Source organism: Myotis nattereri, assembly GCF_964212035.1.
Source record: "Myotis nattereri genome assembly, chromosome: 7".
NCBI lineage: Eukaryota > Metazoa > Chordata > Mammalia > Chiroptera > Vespertilionidae > Myotis > Myotis nattereri.
Window position 1 is genome coordinate 69,625,011 of NC_138082.1, and position 20,447 is coordinate 69,645,457.

The 20,447-nt window shown below is 37.3% G+C and overlaps 1 protein-coding gene and 1 pseudogene across 2 annotated transcripts in view; both read right to left on the reverse strand.

Moving 5' to 3' along the window:
- The window catches only part of KYNU (kynureninase), a 96,008-nt gene extending 79,225 nt beyond the window's left edge, over positions 1-16,783 (reverse strand). Inside the window, exon 1 of the mRNA XM_081095301.1 lies at positions 16,612-16,783. Coding sequence (XP_080951427.1) covers positions 16,612-16,780 — 169 coding nt within the window. The 5' untranslated portion in view covers positions 16,781-16,783. The remainder of the gene's footprint in view (positions 1-16,611) is intronic.
- Positions 10,643-14,664, reverse strand: LOC308522505 (putative RNA polymerase II subunit B1 CTD phosphatase RPAP2; annotated as a pseudogene). Its single transcript has 3 exons — positions 14,647-14,664; positions 11,603-12,917; positions 10,643-11,074 (listed from the first exon to the last, which is right to left on the reverse strand). The product of its transcript is annotated as a putative RNA polymerase II subunit B1 CTD phosphatase RPAP2 (transcript).
- Positions 16,784-20,447: the final 3,664 nt, after the last annotated feature.

The following is a 20,447-nucleotide window of genomic DNA, read 5'->3' on the forward strand; positions in this document are numbered from 1 at the left end:
CACAAATAAATAACCTCAATTCCTCCCAAGGATTACATCAGATTCTGTAAAAAATAATTTTTTCCATCTATATTTTAAAATAATTACTCTTATAGAATCATTTCTTGAGGTCTTTCATATATATTTTGCTCCATGAGAAAATCTAAATTATCAATTACTTCCAATCATAAATACCAAGAGAAATTAGAAAAGATTTAAAAACAGTATTTTTAGAGGAATTATATCAGCCTATCCAGTCAGAGTGAAAAGTTAACAGAATTCAGGCAAGTACTAACCCTCTGAATTGATTGATGTTGTAGATATGCCAAATTAAAAAAAGTCTAAATGATTATATATTATATATAATATATTATATATAATATATATATAATAGATATATTGTTACATTTTTTCATTCTCTGTATCTATACACATATATTAGCACATATATAGGCAAAGATTGTTCTCTATATCTACTTCTTATTCAAATAAATCAGAACTTTAGTGATTTGTCTGTATTATAAGTTTCCCTTGACTGCAACAAATGCAGTTTCACAAGCAAACTAATCCATGTGCTTAAAGCAGTGGTCGACAAACTCATTAGTCAACAGAGCCAAATATCAACAGTACAACGATTGAAATTTCTTTTGAGAGCCAATTTTTTTTATTTTTATTTTTTTTATTGCTTAAAGTATTACAAAGGGTATTACATATGTGTCCTTTTTTCCCCCCTGCCCTTGACAGTCCCCTAGCCTCCCCTATCCCCAGTGTCTTATGTCCATTGGTTATGCTTATATGCATGCATACAAGTCCTTCGGTTGATCTCCTACCTCCCTCCCTATATAGGTAGGTACATTGTTATTAACTTAATTAGGGTACTCCTAAGCTGGCCTTTGCTAAAAACATCCTCAATCTGATTGAGGTACATTCGCTGAGGTCAACCCCTTCCAACTCTCCCATCCACACTCGTCTTGTATACTTGTTTCGTTCATCCTCTCTATATGTCCAAACCATCTCAACATACCTTTCTCAATCCTCGACACTACATCTTCTATCACTCCACAATGTTCCCTGTATGTGCATGCCCGCACGTAGTATTTTGTGGAAGAGCCACACTCAAGGGGCCAAAGAGCAGCATGTGGCTCGCGAGACGCAGTTTGCTGACCACTGGCTTAAACTATAGCCTAGAAATGCACGAGTTTGTAATTGTGTTCTACTAAATGTTTTCTTAATTCTGTGGGGAAATAAGGTACCTTCCGGCTAATATTTCATTTGCATCATTTGCCAATATATTTGTCTTTACTTTAGAATACCCAATTAAACCTCTCCAGACTTCTTACGACATATCATCTATTTAATACTGATCACTTTTATAGATACTGTGCCTCTTTTCCACAGTCACCTCTTAAGCCTGACCCAGTAAAAAAGCTGTAAATATTGTTCACACATTTAAATTAGATTCATTAGCAGTACTTTGTTGACCTAGAGAACAAATATTGAAATAATTTATTTATAATTCAAGGGTTTAAATTGGTGTATCATGGGTCAAATTTCAACTAAACACTCAAATAAGTACATAATAAAGACAGAACATGTCCTGTGTTTGTCAGCCCCATCAATGATCAAAGATGAGGAGGCAACAACTCAGATTTCTGTCACCATTCCATTATTTTTGTTCTTTCATTGCTGATTCTTTTACAGACAAATAGGTAGTGGGCTTTTATTTAGAAAGCATTTTTAAAGTGTGCTCAATGTGAAAGAAATACAGAATTATAAACTAAATCACCTTAACTCGTGCCAACCCAAAATATGTTTCATTATGTATTAGCTTTATTTTTCTCACACCTTTGCTCTTCAAACAAATTTTACTAAAAACTCATTCATCCACCTATGTGATATCTCCTGCAGGTACAACACTTGTAGGTATTACAGATTGTTTTCTCTCTCTCTTTCTCTCTCTCTCATAGCACTGCCAGAATGGTTTGTTTTCTTAGAGAAAAGAGAAAATAAAGTTAGCAATGTAGTGAAGTGAGGATAGTTGGCACCTGAAGTTTGAAAGAACAACCTCCCACCATAATACAGATCTACTGTACAACCACACCTCTCTCCCACTGTCCCATCAGTAACTGTACGAAACAAAAGCTATGATAGCTTGATAAGGGAGGAGATATAGAAAACAAGTGATAGCAATAAAGAATCTTTGAGAGGGAACCAAGATGGCAGCATAGGTAAACACCTGTACTTGCTGCCTCACACAACCACATCAAAACTACAGCTAAAAGACAAAATGGATATCATCCAGAACCATGTAAAGGCTGGCTGAGTGGAAGTTCTACAACTAGAAGGAAAGAGAAAAGTGCATTGAGACTGGTAGGAGGTGAGTAGGTGTGGAAATGCGGAGGTATGGAGATGCGCGTGAAATGGGCTGGCAACTGGGTGCGCTGTTGTCTTTTTCAATCAGGAGGGAGATACAAGCTCCCAATTGCTCTGAACTCCAGTTCCAGGGGGCGAGACTCTGGGGACCCAGACTCAAATGGGGAGAAACTGGACTGTCTGTCATCAGGACAGGAACGAGAGGGCAGCTTTCTCACAGGGGAGCTTGCAGCGATCATTCTTCCTGCACGGGGCTGCTGGACACAGACACCCCATGACCTCTCCGAGGCAGAGCAGATTGGCAGCCATTGCGGTTTGCTCCACCCTGATGATTACCTGAGAACCCGCCCCACCCAATTTGCAACCCCACCCAAGCTGTGAGCAGAGGCTTTTGCACATGAATGGCCTGTTCTTTTGCAATCTAAAACCTAACAAACTGCTTCTGGGTCAAAGAGCATCAAAGCTTCCAAAAGAAGTCCTAAGTCTCAACAGCAGCCTGCATTGTTTCACAGCTGGGCCTTGTCTGGGCACTTCCAAACCCCAAACAAAGAAGAGGAATCTGCATATCTCTCTGTTCTTTTATATCTAGAATCCAAGTCTAGAGTCTTCTGGAAAACTTCCATGAGAATTTGACCTCTAGATGAGAACTGTTTCAGTGCCAGAGCTTTGCTGTTACACAACTAAACATCTTGTGGGTTTTGTTGGATGGTTTATTCACTATGTGCTTATGGCCTTGGGAGAGTTCCCTTTACAAAAACATTAACTACATTTATTCTTTGTTCCAAAGTCAAGTCTGGACTGACATCAACCAGTCATTCTTGTTCTTCAGGATATTTTCTGTTTGTTGACAAATTTTTAACCTATTGAGGATTTGGTATTCTCCCAAAATATATACAGTGGAACCTCGTTTCTCCAACTTAATTTGTTCCAATGGGCTGTTTGAAATGGAATCATTTTTTCCCTTTAAAAATAATGTAAATTGAATTAATCCAATTTCAGACTCCCAAATGATTCCCTGTTTTAACCTTTCTTATATACATGTCTATTGTACTGTTTAACCTAGAAATAAATACTTTAAAAGCAAAAAGGACATGAAATGCAAATGAAAATTTAACAAAAAGAAAAGAAAATGTACAGTAAAAAAATGAAAATTACAATCATAAGCAGCAACAGTAGCAAAAAAGTCACAAAAAATATTCACAGCACAATATCCTGAGATATTGTGGTAAACTGACTCATATTTGAGCATTCTCTCCTTTGTTTGTCACCTAAGAAATGCGTGACTCATCTTACAGGTATCAGCATGAAAGGGTTGTCAGGTTGAGAAGTGAATTGTTCCAGATGGAAGATGTTTGAGAAAAGTAAATTCCACTGCATTTTAGAAATTATGACTGAACTAGTGGCCCAATGCATGAAATTTGTGCAGGGGTTGTTCCCTCAGTCCAGCCTGCACCCTCTCCAATCAAAGACATCCCTCTTGCAATCTGGGACCACTGATTTCAAACCGCTCACCTGCCTGCCTGCCTGATTGTCCCTAACTGCCTCTGCCTGTCTGCCTGATTGCCCCTAACTCCTATGCCTGCCTGCTTGATCACCCCTAACTGCTCTCCCCTGCCAGCCTGATCTATCCTCTAAGTGCTCTCCCCTGCCAACCTGACCGCCCCGAACTTCCCCTGCCTGCCTGATCACCCCCAACTGCCCTCCCCTGCTGGCCTGATTGCCCCTAACCCCCTGCCAGTCTGATCTCGCCCCCAACTGCCATCCCCTGCTGTCCTGATTGCCCCTAACTGCCTCTGCCTCAGCCCCCACCACCATGGCTTTGTCCAGAAGGAAGTTGGATTTCCTGAAGATGGCTGGTCAACCTGGTCTAATCAGCATATTACCCTTTTATTAGTATAGATAGATTATATAGGATAGAATTTCTCAAATGGTGGGAAAAGCCTTTTTCAGCAGGAGGAGATGCTCTTGGCAGACAAAAAATACATAATCCCTATATCTGGACTGATAGCCAGCCATATGCACTATACTGGCAAACTGGTCATTGAAAAATTGAACCACTTTCTTACACCATACACCAAATAGCTGTTGCCCTTAAAACCCCTCCTCAGCCCCCACCTTAGGTTCTTCCTTCGCAGTTCACCCAGATTAGGTTATGATTGGTCAGTTTCTATGCCAGTCAGCATCAAAAGCTCTGCCTCCTAGGCAACCATTGGCTCCTCGCAGTTCACCCAGATTTGGTTCTGATTGGTCGGTTTCTATGCCAGTCAGTGTCAAAAGCTTCGCCTCCTAGGCAGCCATCTTGTGAGGGCGTGGGGGTTAATTTACATATTACCTCTTTATTATATAGGATATTTCTTTTCTTTGAAGTATGAGTTGTCAATTTGGGCATGAGCTCTTATAATATCTCAATAATCCCTTTTTGTTTTCTCGCCCATTTTAATGGTCTCTTCACAAAGGACATGAAGCTTACTGAAAACTCTCCCTTTAAAAAGTAAATCTCTGCTTGATTAACACGTCATTTTCATGTGTCCCATATATTGGTTAAGTCTTAAGATTGACTAACTCTTCTTTTAATGCCTTTACTTCTTTTGCTTTTGCAGATCTTCCTCCTTTGCCTTTATGTCCATCTCATGTTTGGGATGAAGTAAATAAGGGTTTTATTTCTTTCCTCTTAATCCATCTTAATCCTGTCCAGAACTACTCTAAAAAATTGTGATCTGTGATTTTGTGTTTGTTTTATTGATTTTTAGAGAGAGAGAAAGGAAGAGGGCGAGAGAGGAAAAAAACACAGCAATTTGTTGTTCCACTTACTTATGCATTCATTGGTTGCTTCTTGTATGTGCCCTATGTGGAGATTGAACCTACAACCTTGGTGTTGAGATGACATTCTTACATGCTGGCCTACCCAGCTAGGGCTTGATTTTGTGTTTAAGTCAGATCATTTGCTGCATTTGCTCTGTTAAACCCAATAGGCACAATACCCAAATAATGATCTTGTTCAAGGTAGGGCAAACCAAGCCTTTTCTGTCAAGAACCAGAAAGTAAATGTTTTAGGATTTGTGGAACATACAATTCCTGCTGCAAGGACTTGTTTCTGTCATGGTAGCATAAAAACAGCCATAGGAAAATATGTAAATAAATAAATGTAGATGTGTTCTCATTAAACTTTATTATATATAAAAAACAATGTTTGCTGACCCTTGTCCTAAGGTCATTCTCCAAATTCTGGCACAGATTGGACATGCTGAAAGAGATCGTGAATTTCCTATGTCAGTCAAGCCTCCTTGATCTGGAGATAGTTTCCTGCTATTGGCCATCTGTATTAGTTTGCTAGGTGTTTTATAACAAAGTTCAATGAACTGGGCTTTAACCAACTGAAACTTATTATCTTACCATTCTGGAGGCTGTAAGTCCAAAATCACGGTGTTGGGAAGATTTGTTCTTTCTTTTTTTATTTTTTTTAATGTATTTTATTGATTTTTTTTACAGAGAGGAAGGGAGAGGGATAGAGAGTTAGAAACATCGATCAGCTGCCTCCTGCACACACCCTACTGGGGATGTGCCAGCAACCAAGGTACATGCCCTTGACCGGAATCGAACCTGGGACCCTTGAGTCCGCAGGCTGACACTCTATCCACTGAGCCAAACTGGTTAGGGCAGATTTGTTCTTTCTGAAGGCTGTGAGGGAAGGATCTGTGCTAGGCTGCTCTACTTAACTTCTAAATGGCTGTCTTCATGTTCACAGATGTTCTCCCTGCATTCTCCTTGTCTGTCTCAAAATTTTCCCCCTTTTATAAGTCATACTGGATTAGAGCCACCCTCATAGCCTCATTTAAACCTGATATATCTATAAAGACTTCATCTCCTATGAGGTCACATTCTGTGGTTCTAGGGGCTAGGACTTTAACACATAAAATTTTTAGGGAACTTCAGTTCAACCCATAATACACTCCTTAAAGGTTTATTTGACCTCAAAAGGTCTAAGTACTCAGGAGTGTTAGCTTTCCATAAATGGGCTGAATTATGTCAATAGTCATTTGACTGGAGGCCTCATCTCCTGACAAAGGTTACAATGTGATTGCTGTAGAAGTTCAAGATCCTGGAAATTAATTTGATTGCTTCTGAGTAACATTTTACCTGCATTAAAAATGTCCATCACTCTAAACTTTATTTGCTTATTCTTTTAGTTTATTTATATGTTCCAAGTCTAACCCAGGAACCAGTTTCATTTATGCAAGATTAAAACAGGAACTATAAAGTAACTAAAAAGTTTTTTTTTGTTTGTTTTTACAAATTAAAGAGAAAATATAGAAGTAAGCCAATGGTTTGACAAAAAGTAAAGGTGAGTTCTAAAGATATTTAAGCTGACTTGTCTATGTAAATATTTTTAAAAATTAGCTTGTTATTAAAAGTAACTCAAATGATAATGATTTTATTTATCAGATGCCAGTGTGTGTCTTTAATATATATGTCATTGGGGGTAAGTGTATACATATAAACCAACATTAAATGGGAGTGTCAGTGTGAAATAAGTATAAATATTTCCTATCAGTATTGCAGGAATGTAATTCATTCCATATGATTAATGTTTATTGTTGTAATATTATTAGAGATTTCTTATTAGATTAAAAGACTAGTTTGTTAACATATTTTTATCTATTTTTTTAAGTAAATGTTTCTTTTTATAAAAATTAGTTTAATGCCGAAACCGGTTTGGCTCAGTGGATAGAGCTTGGCCTGCGGACTGAAGGGTCCCAGGTTCAATTCCGGTCAAAGGCATGTACCTGGGTTGCGGGCATATCCCCAGTAGGAGATGTGCAGGAGGCAGCTGATCGATGTTTCTCTCATCGATGTTTCTGACTCTATCTCTCTCCCTTCCTCTCTGTGAAAAATCAATAAAATATATTAAAAAAAAATTAGTTTAAATTGATTTCTTTTTAATTTAGGAATTTCACTTTCTGCTTATTACACACTTCAAAAGTCTAAGATACAACTTGATATAAAGAAGCAAAACTGATTCAAAGCCTAGATCTATGATGTAAGGAAGAGTTGATTTCTCAAAAGTTACCTTGGTAACCATTATTCTGGGATTGGTTGCTGTGACTGCTAGATTTTCATATTTTTTGCTTAAATATGTAGAGGAACCCTAGTCGGTTTGGCTCAGTGTATAGCTTTGCTCTGCAGATTGAAGGGTCCCGGGCTTGATTCTGGTCAAGGGCACATGCCTGGGTTGCAGGCTCCATCACAGTAGCTGGGCATGCAAGAGGCAGCCAATCAATGATTCTCTGTCATCATTGATGTTCCTATTTCTCTCTCCCTGTCCTTTCCTCTCTGAAATCAATAAAAACATATATTTTTTTAAAAATGTAGGGGGATTTATACTTAAGAGATCTTTTCCTCCATATAAATATGAAAAAATGAAAACCCATTCATTTAAAGGTCATTGACAAGTAAATTTAGGTGTTTTATTAGAGTGTTCTTTGGTTAGAAATCCTAGGCTAAAATTCCAACATATTATGACTGCTCATTTGAGAAATCTAAGGATTTCACTCTCAAATTTAACAAGAAATAAAAGAAGAAACATGAAAAGAAAGGAAAAGAAAAGACCCTTGTTAAAGATATGCAATGTTTTTATAGATTGGTGAACATGAAATTGTTGCTGATTGTATTGCAATTAGTAACAGGAAGCATAAAGATTCAAGCTGTGTTTGTTTCATTTGTATTTTGACTATTTGGAGTCTTGTTAATATCAAGAAGATTATAAGCACCTAATATGAATTTGTTGGATAAGAGCTAATTGTAAAATTGTTACAATCAAAATGCTTGTGATACTAATGTGCTTGGGTCTTGGTTGTCGTCAATACTGAATTGAATTTGGTGATTTGGAATACTAATTAAGTAGGGTTGATGTTTATGTCTATAAATTTCTGAGACCATATTCCTCTGAAAAAGTAGGTCCAAATTTTATCGGTAGACAAATAATGTCCAGAAGCAAACTACTGGTCCCAGAACTTATCACTTTTATTAAATGACACATACAGCACTGCATCTCACAATTCCTAAGGACCAATTCTGGGTTTGGTTATTAGAATGAAAAACTAGCTTACAAACATATTCTTCTTTTTGAAAAAATATTTTCAAATAAGTGTTTTTTTTCTTTTTTAGTATAATTTCAATTTAATAGTTTTTTTTCTCTTTAACTACAAAAACCTATCTTTTGTCTTTTATATTTCAGAGAAGTCTAAGATACAACTTGACCTGGAGTAGCACACTCCACTCTGACACAATAAATGTAACTAAAATTCATTGAGTAGCACTTTAGAATCTGCGAAGTCTGAAATACAAATGTCGGTAGGTTTATCAAAGGGAGAAAACCAAAATCTGAAGTGCCACCAGAATCTGACATTGAATTTTTTATTTTGTTTCCACCTCTGAGAAATTGCTCTTGTCTTGGTTTCAAAGACAGTCTGAAACCCCAAATTATATAGTGTATGGACTATAAGTGCTCCAAGAGAAGCCCACTATTCCCACATCTGGCCCTTAGAAAATTACTAAGGGCCAGATAAAGAAAGGGTGAGTAAATTACTCTAGTTTTTTTTTTTTGTTTTTTTTTTTCCTATCAGTTTTTTCTGTGATCATCCATGGTAATCACCGGTCAATCCTGTGACAGTGGTGGCAGTTATAACAGCAGCAGCTACACATACACTCAAACCACTGAGAAAGAAAGCATTTCTCTCTAACCAGAGGAAGGATAGTTCTAAGAACGTAGGAAAATTCTGGTTGCTTTTGTTCTCTGCCCTCTTGCCTTACCAGAAGCAAGTATAGTCACAAGGAGTGAATAACAAAATGTGTACACTATATTTTAGTTTTCTGACAGAGGAAAATGAAAGTGAGCCTCTGGGAACAGGAAAGTTTTAGGCCTATTGCAAAGAGGGAGCTTAAGAAAATGATCATATAAAGTTGTACATAAACTCCTGAGCTCACCCTGAACTATGCTTGAATGTATCTAACCCTAAACAATGTAAGAAAACATTGAGAACTGATCCCAGATTTCAGGTTGGTGACTAAGTGGTCTATGTGCAGGGCAGATCCTTGCAGACTAAACTTATCTGGGTAGACTGGGTGCTAACATAAACCAAAGGAAATGAAAAATATCAACATTCACCATAGGATGTAATAAGACACAAAGTCTCCTAAGAGAATATTCAAAATATATAGATAAAATTCAAAATTATTCAACATAAGAACTAGAACAATCTCAACATCTCTGACAGGAAAAGAATCAATAAACATCAACCCCAAAATAACACAGCTATTGGAATTATCAGACAAAGATTTTAAGGTAGCTATTATAATACTAATGTATGAGGAAAGTTATTATTTAAATGAATGAAAAATAGAAAGTTTCAGCAGAGAAGTAAAATATTTTAAAAGGAAACAAATTGAAACTTTATAACTTAAAAACATACAATATATAAATTTTTTAGTAATTCCAAGAAGGACTCAAGAGCAGAATGGAAATCGCAGAGAAAAGAATCAATGACCTTGTAGACATAACAATAGCAGTTATCCAATCTCTGCATCAGAGGTTAAAAAACAGAGAGAGATATTATAAGACAATGAACATGGCAGTTATGCCAATATACAAAATCATAACATTTGTATCATTGAAATACTACAAGGAAAGATGAAAGAGTGGGGTGCAAAAGTTTTTAAGAAATCCCAGAGCTACATTTTTTTTAAAAAAGAAAATATTTGGGTAGTTCACAATATCATACAACTATTAATGCTAAATTTCATTAGCTATTAGGGAAATGTATATAATATCCCAAATAAGATATTACTACAAACATTAGAATAAGTTTAAAAAAAGAACAAAAAAAATAAAAAAAGAACAAAAATATGACAATACCAACTACTAGTAATAATGGGGAACAATAGGCACTCACACATTGCTGACAGCAATGAAAAATGTTTCAGCTAATCTGGAAAACAGATTGACAGCTCCTTCTATTGTTAAAAATGCATTTGTAGTGTGATCCCACAATCTACTTATAACGTGCTAGACCAGGGGTTGACAAGTTATGGTTTGTGTGCCAATTCTAGCCCACGATTAGTTTCTGTATAGTCTGCAAGCTAAGAATTTTTTTTAAGCATGTTTAATTGAAAGAAGGAGGGGGAGAAAAAAAGATGGAAAAGTCACCATCAGACTGTTATTGTGGCTAGAATTCTGGAAATGGTATATAGAAGTTCATTTTCTATTTATTCTTTGTGTATTATACCACTTTGGTTAATAGCTGGTTCTAAATATAATGGTTAAAATTTCAAGATCTCCATTTTTTAAATGTAATTCTTCAAGTAGGATGCTTATAAGGTATGTAAACACCATATTTTCCTGAGAATGCGGCTGAATGCCAAGAGGCGGGATCAGTAATGACAGCAACACCAAGGCAATTAAGGTCCATTCTACAGGTTTGAATATAATATTTATATGTGTTAATCTGAAAGTTTGAACAAGATTTTTAAGTTGTGTGCAAATATCTCCTAATGCAATCTGAAGAGGCCCCAAAGGTCCAGGCAATTTTTACTCAATTTCTGCAAGTACAATGTGTTTTCTAATCTGTTTCTGAGAACTTGAATCTATCGTGGAAAGGTGGGATCATGCTCTGCTGAGTCCTGTGATCTGGTGGTTTCTTCTACTAAAACATCATCCCCAGCCCAACTGGCACGGCTCAGTGGTTGAGCACCGACCTATGAACCAGGAGGTCATGGTTTAATTCCTGGTCAGGGCACATGTCCAGGTTGTAGGCTTGTGATCACATTGTGGGGCGTGCAAGAGGCAGCTGATCAATGATTCTCTCTCATCCCTGATGTTTTTCTCTCTCTCTCTCTTCCTCTCTGAAATCAATAAAAGTATATTTGATAAATAAAAATAAAACAACAAAACATCATCCTCTATAAAACTCTTTGATCCTTAGGTGTTTCTTTGATTTGTGTGTGTGTGTGTGTGTGTGTGTGTGTGTGTGTGTGTATTAATCCTCACCTGAGGATATTTTTCCATTGATTTTTAGGGGCAGTGGAAGAGAGAGGGACAGACAGTGAGAAACATTGATGTGAGAGAAACACATTGACTGGTTGCCTCCTGCACGAGCCCTGACCAGGGCCAGGTCGGGGAGGAGCCCTTGATTATAATCAAACCCAGGAACCTTTGTTTCGGGTGCAGGCTGACGCTCTATCCATTGAGCCAAACCGGCTAGAGCTGATCCTTAGGTTTAATGTTTCGGTTACCTTTTTCAAGTTCTCATAACTTGGCAGTAGTTTAATGGCTGTTATCTGAGACCCTAAAATTCATCCAAGCTGTCCTGAGAGTCCCACAAGGCAGGGGAATGACTACTTGAGTCAGAGACTGTGTCATCATCAGGTTCTTCTTCTTTAACCAGAGGGGCTGGAAAGGGTTTCAGACACACAGACACATAATTCTGGCCATACAAAAACCTCAAAGTTTCTTCTGTCTTCCACTCAATCAAAGTCTCCTTCAGAACTTGAAGTTTACCTTTGCAACTCCAGGCACTGAACTAAAAGCTAACCAAACTTGGTTTGATTTGGCAAATTTTCTCTTAAAACGCTCAGCACTTTTCTTACTTATGCCCACCAAGAGTTATTTCTGAACTACTGTGTGTTTTTTTCAGAAATTTCTGAAGCTTCTAATTTTTCTGGTAAAGGACTATTTGAAGGCACCTGAATATTTACTTTCTGTAAAAGAAGGTCACAAGAAACAGCTTTCTCCTATCTAATCTGCAATTGCCTAACTGCTCAATAACATCTAATAATGTTTGCTCTTTGTTTTCTTGCTTGAAGTTAGTTTTTTAACCAGCTTTCTTTTTCATAATGCTGTGTGTGTGTGTGTGTGTGTGTGTTTGTATGTGTGTGAGAGAGATCAGTTGTGGCCTTCTACCCATTGCATTTGTTCTGTTTCCTGGTAGAATGGAGGAAACAAAGTCTTTCTCATTATCACTAACAGTATCACTTGGAGTTCTAGAACAACTAGGCTCATACTGCTTCACAAAATGGCCAGGATTGCCAAGATCTGGTGTTTTAATGGCCTTATTGCATAACTGTACTTCTTGTCCAGAACGGCCACTTTGTACTGCTTTCAGCAGGTGAAAATCAGGGTGCCTTTCTTCTTCTCAAACCCACACTGTAGTTTTAGGAATTTGTGCTTCACAAAATTTAGATGCTTTATAACAAAGATTGTTGCACAAATACTTTCATAGACTTTATTGGTTTTGGTAGACATGTTATCTCTTTGTTTTGGTACAATTCCTAGCTTCTTGTGACAATAAGGGCTAACCACAGAGCTTGATAATAGAACATTCATCCACGATATTGCTGTAAGGAGCCAGTGTGATAAACCTCCCACACTCCTTTAAGAATTCTGTAATATTCTCTTCTACAATATGTAGAGCTTTTCTCTTAAACTCAGACTTGTTTCTCATAGTCTCTTCTAGTTCTGTTTTTCTTTTAGAAGCACCTTGTTTCAAGTACTTGTCTGTGTAGTATCTGCACTAGACTCATCCATGGGGATCCTTGTTGTATGGTCAGTACTGACTCAGGTACCTCCCTCTGAGGTTCCACCTCCCCTAGCTTGGTGCCAGGGGAGCTACAAGGTCCAGGTGCAGAGAGACTAAATTCTTTATTGAATCAGTTCATCTTCTTTCCTTTTTTTATTTTAAAAGAATAAGCAATAACTTATCCAAGATTGTAATATTCTTAGTTATTTGCTATTGGATATCTGATTAAAACTAATTTTATACCTATCATCAGGATACTAGAGTCAATTCTTTTCTGTTTTTTATTAATCCTTACCTGTGGATATTTTTCCATTGATTTTTTTTTTAGACAGAATGGAAGGGAGGGGGAGAGACTGAGAGAGAGAAACATCGATATGAAAGGGACACATTGATTGGTTACCTCCCGCACACCCCCTCGAAGGGTCCGGGATCAAGTGTGCAACCAAGGTACCTACCCTTGACCAGAACTGAACTCTGGACCAACACTCCAACCACAGAGCCAAACCAGCTAGGTCAGGGTCAATTCTTTAGTACAATTAAATATTTATATGCACAATGCTATCTCTACCTGGGTTCTGATTAATTTATTTCAAAGCTTAGTAAAAGAGTCCTGTGTTGATCTGGTATTAACAATTCCCATTGTTAACAATCTAATTCCCATTAGAGTTAAAGGTCTGCAATCAAAGGTCAAAATAACATTCTGTGGCCCTATTTTAGGCTCACTTTACATAATCTAATTTTTCCTTCGCTGTAAGACCTTAAACATTTTTGAGCAACATTTGTCTTTTCCTCATGGAAGAACTATGGATCTGAAAGACTACTTGCTTCTCAAAATTCACCCAACTATAGAGCTAGAGCCAGGAATTCACAGCAATCTCAGATCACAGTGGATCCCAAGGCAAATATTATGACTTGTTAGTTGTTTGTGCTGCGAATCTATTGAGCTGGGAGTGAGAGAGATGAATTAGGAAGCACGTTTCAAAGCATGTGGAAGAATATGAAAAGGTAATTAATATTTGCTGAATGAAAGTGACTCAACATGAGGATGAAAATTGTGTTAGTTAATAAGTGTTAAGTTCAGTAACAGAAAAAAAAATCCAAAATATCATTTTAACTTTCTGTGTACCCCTTTATTTCAACAGCTTTTAATTCCTGGAAATTCAGGGTTGGGTCTTACCTCAAATCCTTAACGCTATTGTATAGAATAAAGGCCTCTTAAGAAAAGAAAGTCAAAGACACCCACGCCCTACTGCATCGCCTCTAGTGTCCAGGAAATAGTCATTGCTCATAAGTGTGTGGCTAGACGTGGCCATTAGTTAACATCATTCTCCCAGGCAACTCAGCCCAACCTGAAGGCACGATGGACCACTTTCTCTCCTCAGTGCTTCTGCCGTGTTCTTCCTTCTCTCTATAATACCACCACCCTGACTGGAAAGGTTTTGTTACTATTTCTGTTTGCTTATTTTGTTGTGTCTGCTTTTCTTGTCACTCATGAACATGAGTAAAATAAATTGTATTTAATTGTGAGGAAATGACAGTTTTCGGTAAATGCCATCAAGTTCTAGAGCACTGATCGCTGAGCTACATCATTCTTGCTGCACGCAGAGAAGACCTGCAGCTCTGTGGCACTCCAGCATCCTGCTCTCATCCCTCCAGCAGCACCTCATCCAGTCTCTCAGGCAGCCCCTGGAGAGCACACTGGGGTAAGGTCACCAGAGCTCACTTGTCTCAACTGAGTCATGGTTATTTGTGAGAGTTTCCACATTGTGTGCTGCATGTCACAGTGCCCCTTCTGTCACTGCGCCCCTTCCTTCCCATCGCTGAAAGAATAGTCTTAGATTTAATGTCCTCATTTTCACACAAAAACAGTTCTTTTCATCCCTTAAGATTCAGATGAAAATGCCCTTTCATTCTAGTACAGTGGTTCTCAACCTTCTGGCCCTTTAAATACAGTTCCTCATGCGGTGACCCAACCATAAATTATTTTTGTTGCTACTTCATAACTGTAATGTTGCTACTGTTATGAATCGTAATGTAAATATCTGATATGCAGGATGGTCTTAGGCGACCCGTGTGAAAGGGTCGTTCAACCGCCAAAGGGGTCGCAATCCACAGGTTGAGAACCGCTGTTCTAGATTCTAGAACAGTGATGGCGAACCTTTTGAGCTCGGCGTGTCAGCATTTTGGAAAACCCTAACTTAACTCTGGTGCCGTGTCACATATAGAAATTTTTTGATATTTGCAACCATAGTAAAACAAAGACTTATGTTTTTGATATTTATTTTATATATTTAAATGCCATTTAACAAAGAAAAATCAACCAAAAAAATGAGTTCGTGTGTCACCTCTGACACGCGTGTCATAGGTTCGCCATCACTGTTCTAGAAAGACCTGGAAGATTTTTCTGCTGTGATCTCAGAACATTTCACTTGCAGCCCCGTTTAATCCAGTCTCATGTAGCTGTCCTTTGTATCCATGTGTTTCTCAATTGATATTCAGCAACTTTAAGTTAGATATAAGGTTTTCTCTTATTTCATCATCCTATAATTCTACAGGGTGCCACCATGTGTTACCTAATAACGAAGAAGCCAGTTAAGACAGCTATTGACTCAACATCACCCTAAAATCATATTAGCTGATTCTCTTGGGTTATGAATATCCAAAATTGTACCTGACCCACTTAATCTCAAGAAGAAAGGAAATTAGACTCTATTGTAAAGTATGTGAACTAATTTTGGTGGATTAATTCCATTCAACCTAGTAGCCTTTTTCATTGACATAAAATAGAGCAAAGCCAAATATGAAAAATTGCTTTATATTTTGATACTGTGCTACCTAGTTGCTGATTATATATATATATATATATATATATATATATATATATATATATATACGTATATATTGATTTCAGAGAGGAAAGAAAAGGAGAGAGAGATAGAAACATTAATGATAAGAGGGAATCATTGGTCAACTGCCTCTTGCAGGCTTCCTACTGGGAACTGAGCCTGCAACCCAGGCACATGCACGGGAATCTAACTGTCACCTCCTGATTCATAGGCCAACACTCAAGCACTGAGCCACACTGGGTTGGCTATGTTTTGGTGTGTGCTTTTTTTTTTTTAAATTTTTGTTTTTAACAGAACATTTCCCTAACCAAGGACAGAGTCAGTTTACTCCATTATTGTTCATTTTTCATTTCTTGGTCATTGATTGTTTTTGTTTGTTTGTTTTGTTTGCTAAGTCTTATTCACATAAAATCCCTCATAATATACCAAATCCCAAAATGACATTTTCCCTAAGGCAAGTATCATGCTATAAACTCGGTGTTATAAAATCAAAGATATTGTAATAATATACTGAAAAGGAATTGTTTTAAGCTCAAAGTGCTTTGAGAACAAGTAAATGCATCTGCCTATAATTTTCATTCAGTCAAGAGAAGTAGATGACAGTAAAAGCACCCTGTAAGTATTTTGTTCCAAAAAGGAGAGGAAACATAAGGAATCTGAGACTAGGGTAGGCTGACAAGTTGATTTAGTAGCACGGGGAACATGCTGTTTTTCAGACAATTGCAATGGCTCTATTATATAATGGAACAATGATTTTCAAAGAGTTATGGTAAACACTTGCAGTAACAAAAATAGATTAATAAATTGATTAAGGAAAATAAAACTTTTTCTAGAATTCTTACTTGGTGGGAGATCCTGCCTTTTGGGAATATGAAAATACTCCCTGAAGTGCCTCAGCTTATCTTCTTCATCGAGACGGAGGGCGACCCTCTCATCTGTAGGGAGACATCGAAGTTCAGATGCCACGCGTTGCACTGTGTCAGCTGGTAGCTCAAAAGGTAAAGGCTCCATTACAAGTTGTTCTCTAAAAATGAAAACAGAAATGAAAAATAATAAAGCCGCCATAATTTTTTGCAGAAAATTAGCCCTTTGAGTAAAACACCTTATGTTTTTAACTAAGAGCCCCATCCTCCCAACCTCAGAAATAATATTGTTACCTGAACAGCATTAAATTCTGTGCCTGAGTTTTTCTCATGTATCAAACCAAAAAAATAATAGTCCCTTAGGGATGTTGTAAGGTTTGAATTAGGCAATGGTAGTTTCAATAAATGCTCGCTCTTTTTTTTTTATTTTCTGGAAAATGAACCAAATTAGTGACTGTCTAACATATATAAATGACTTCGCCTTTTCCTCTAGATGCCACACTAGAAGGTAACAGTTAAAGATGCTTTTGGGAAAGTGTAGGGAACAGCACCCTACCTGCTTATCCCTCCCCTATCCCACTGCAGTAGCCCACCTTAGTGATTCTTTGATGATAGTTTTAACACTACGGAGATATATACAATATAACCTTAACAAATTCTTTACTGCGAATGAAATGATGTTGATAAAAAAGGTGCTTTAATTTAAATAATATTGGTATTTTTTTGGTATATGAAGACCAAATAGGTCTACTTCCTGCTGATAATGCGAAACGTCTCTTTCACCAGTATATATAACAAAACCGGACTTTGTGGTGTTTCTTGAAACCACATTCGACTCCTTTTAATCATCATTGAACACTCCCCACCTTTTTGGAAAGAAAACTTAATCTTTCTGAAGGGGATAAATAACAATGAAGATTTAGATACATTTAAACTTCACACAAATTTTATGTTTTCTATATTTCTCAAAATTTTAGTTTTTTGAAATTGAGTAGAATAGTCTTTGAGAAAAAAAAAGTGTTTTTTCCTCAGACCAGTTTGATTTATCTATTTACACTTTTGCCTGGCTTTGCTTCTATATCCCTCCATTCACTTTCTTTTTCAATAAATATTCATTGAGTGCCTATCATGTTGCACCATGCACTGGTGGAACAGCAATTTATGAGATAGTATATAAGTAGTAACTCTTGTGGAGTTTACATTTTAGGAGGCAGAATGAAAAATAATTAAATTGTATAATAGCAGTTAGTTTCAAGATCTATGAGTAATCGGATAGAAAGTCACTGGGGTATGGAATAGTTAGTTATTGGGAGCTCAAGTACCTCTTTAGGGCAAGGCTATAGAGTCACTTCTGAATCATGTTATGGGGAAGAGCTGGACCTGGAGGAAGATAATAGCAAGTGCAAAGGCCCTGAGGACTTGACCTGTTCAACTAATGGACTAAGAGAGCTAAGGGGAGGGAGAAACTATGATGTAAGAGAGACACTGGCAGAAACTATTCATGAAGAACTTGGAAGGCCAGAAAGTTTAGATATTTTTCTCAGTTAAATGGGAAAACATTGGAATGTCTTGAGTAGAAAAATGATATGATATCATTTTGCATTAAATAAAAATCACTTTTTCTGCTCTCTGGTGAATTATTGTTTAACTGAGAGGTAAATTTAAGCTATTTTAACAGTTCAAGGGATAATAACAGTAGCTTAAATGTGGGGAGGGGAAAGGTAGCAAGAAATATCTGGATTTAATAATAAAATTCTGGGACAAAAATCTAGAAAATCTATGGTAAAGACAGGGAAGTAGATAACTTTAAGCTTTGGGAGAAATTCCTAAAGAAATACCCAGGGAAGAAACATTGTGAGGAGAAAAATCAGAGTTCTATTTAGAACATGTTAAGTTTGAGATAAATACTGACCATCCAAGAAATTAGCAATCTGGCTCTTGACTATTTAAGCTCAAGGGAAAATTGGATCAGAAGACATATGTTTGATATTTTTCAACCCATAGAGTGTAGTTAAGACCTAAAATTCCTAGGCACCAACCTAAACAACCATAGATAAGGCTCTAGAATACCAACTGCGTTATCTTCCTTCCACTCTTCACTCTCCTTCCTCTTATCCCAACACACACAGTGTTAGGCAATAAAGAATACCATGTCTGAGTTTATACAATGCCAGTAAAACAAACATTCTTCCTGTCCTCTAAGCTTACATTCTTCTGCTTACTTGACCTCTTCCTTTCTCAGTTGCCAGTGGTCCCCCCTGGTGAGCCATCCTTTATGTTCCCAGATAAGGATACTAAGTTTCACCTGACATTGTTTTTAGTTTTGATACCAGTAATGCCTTTCAGTTGCTGCAGTTCATGCGTTTGAACAAAACCCAATGATTTCCTCATTGATCTTGATGGTTCTTTCAATATCTGACCATAGAAATTATTTGCTCTCTTCATGAAATTTTCTCTCTGTGATTTTTCTTATGCCATTCCCATCCCCCCAAATGTTCCACTTCCTCTTGTACATATTCAGATCCTAGTCATCTTCCAATGGTCTAGCTCCAATGTGCCTTTTTCTTGAGGTCTGCCATGGTGGCTCAGCTAAAATAGTCTTTCCTCCTCTGAACACCTATAAAACTTATGAGCACACATCTAGTAATAAACAATACATTCTGTCAGGTACTGTATTTATTTAGATATATATGTGGATGGAAAAGATCAAATATGCTTGTCGTGCTGACAACTTGATTCTAAATGGGTCTCTACCTCTATTTTTCTGATGAAAGAAACTGCTTTCTGGGTAGAGATGACTATAATTCTGCCACTTGACATTATCAATGGCCTGGTCATTATTAATTAGACCTCTCCTGGACACTTGAGCCACTAAAGACAATGGTTTCGTCAATGGCCTGTGAATGATTGGCTGTGAAAGCTCTGTCCAAACAATCATGACAGTGTTTAGCCGAGCATGTAATCAAATTCATTCAGGAATGAGCTGTGAGATATAGTTCTTCAGTCAGTTAGAAACAGGAGCAAAATTTAAAAGAATCAGAGGGAGAAGCAATAAAGTGGTAGAGTATAGAAGGTGTATGGTCATGGATGACTCATTTTTGAGAGTCATACAGAACAAATGATTGTTAAAGCACAAAGTGATTCCAACAGTAAGAATCTGTTAAAAAATAGTTGGGGATGGAGCAGCTATTGTTCTTGAGAGCATGACAGGACAAGTCAGTCTGGAGACTCATTGAATCCTTCCATGCAACAAAGGATGTGGAAGGCCTGGGAGGCTGCCTGCCTTGCTGTTCTGAAAACCCCATGAACTGTGTTTCTACCTTACTATCAAGTGTGTCTTACTATAAACCCATTACTTAGGGCAGCTTGATTTAGTTGCTGGTCTACCTACTGAACTGTATTCTACTGTTAGGCGTGGGGGAGGAGGAGAGGGGCTGAATCTTATCTTTATAGTCACCCTATTATTGAGCAGTGCCTTTTAGATAGAATTTTCCTCTAAATTGGCAGTTTAATAAGAATACACAAAATAGCTGGGTGAATTATTTGATGTGACAAATTACATGTTACTAGAGTGTCTCCCTCTCCTATTCCAACTACATGGGGATAGAGAAGCACTTCGATGAGACTCAGAAATACTTTTAAGAGAGCTTGTCTTATATTTGTGACTTTCTTTGGAATCAGCATTTTGAGGGTTCATTGGGGCTAACTTAAAACTCTAAATGAGGTTCCTAAATTAATATACAGATTATTTTGTTACCATTATATCCCAGTAAAATTCAACTTTCCTTATTTAAAAAAATATTAATATTCATTCA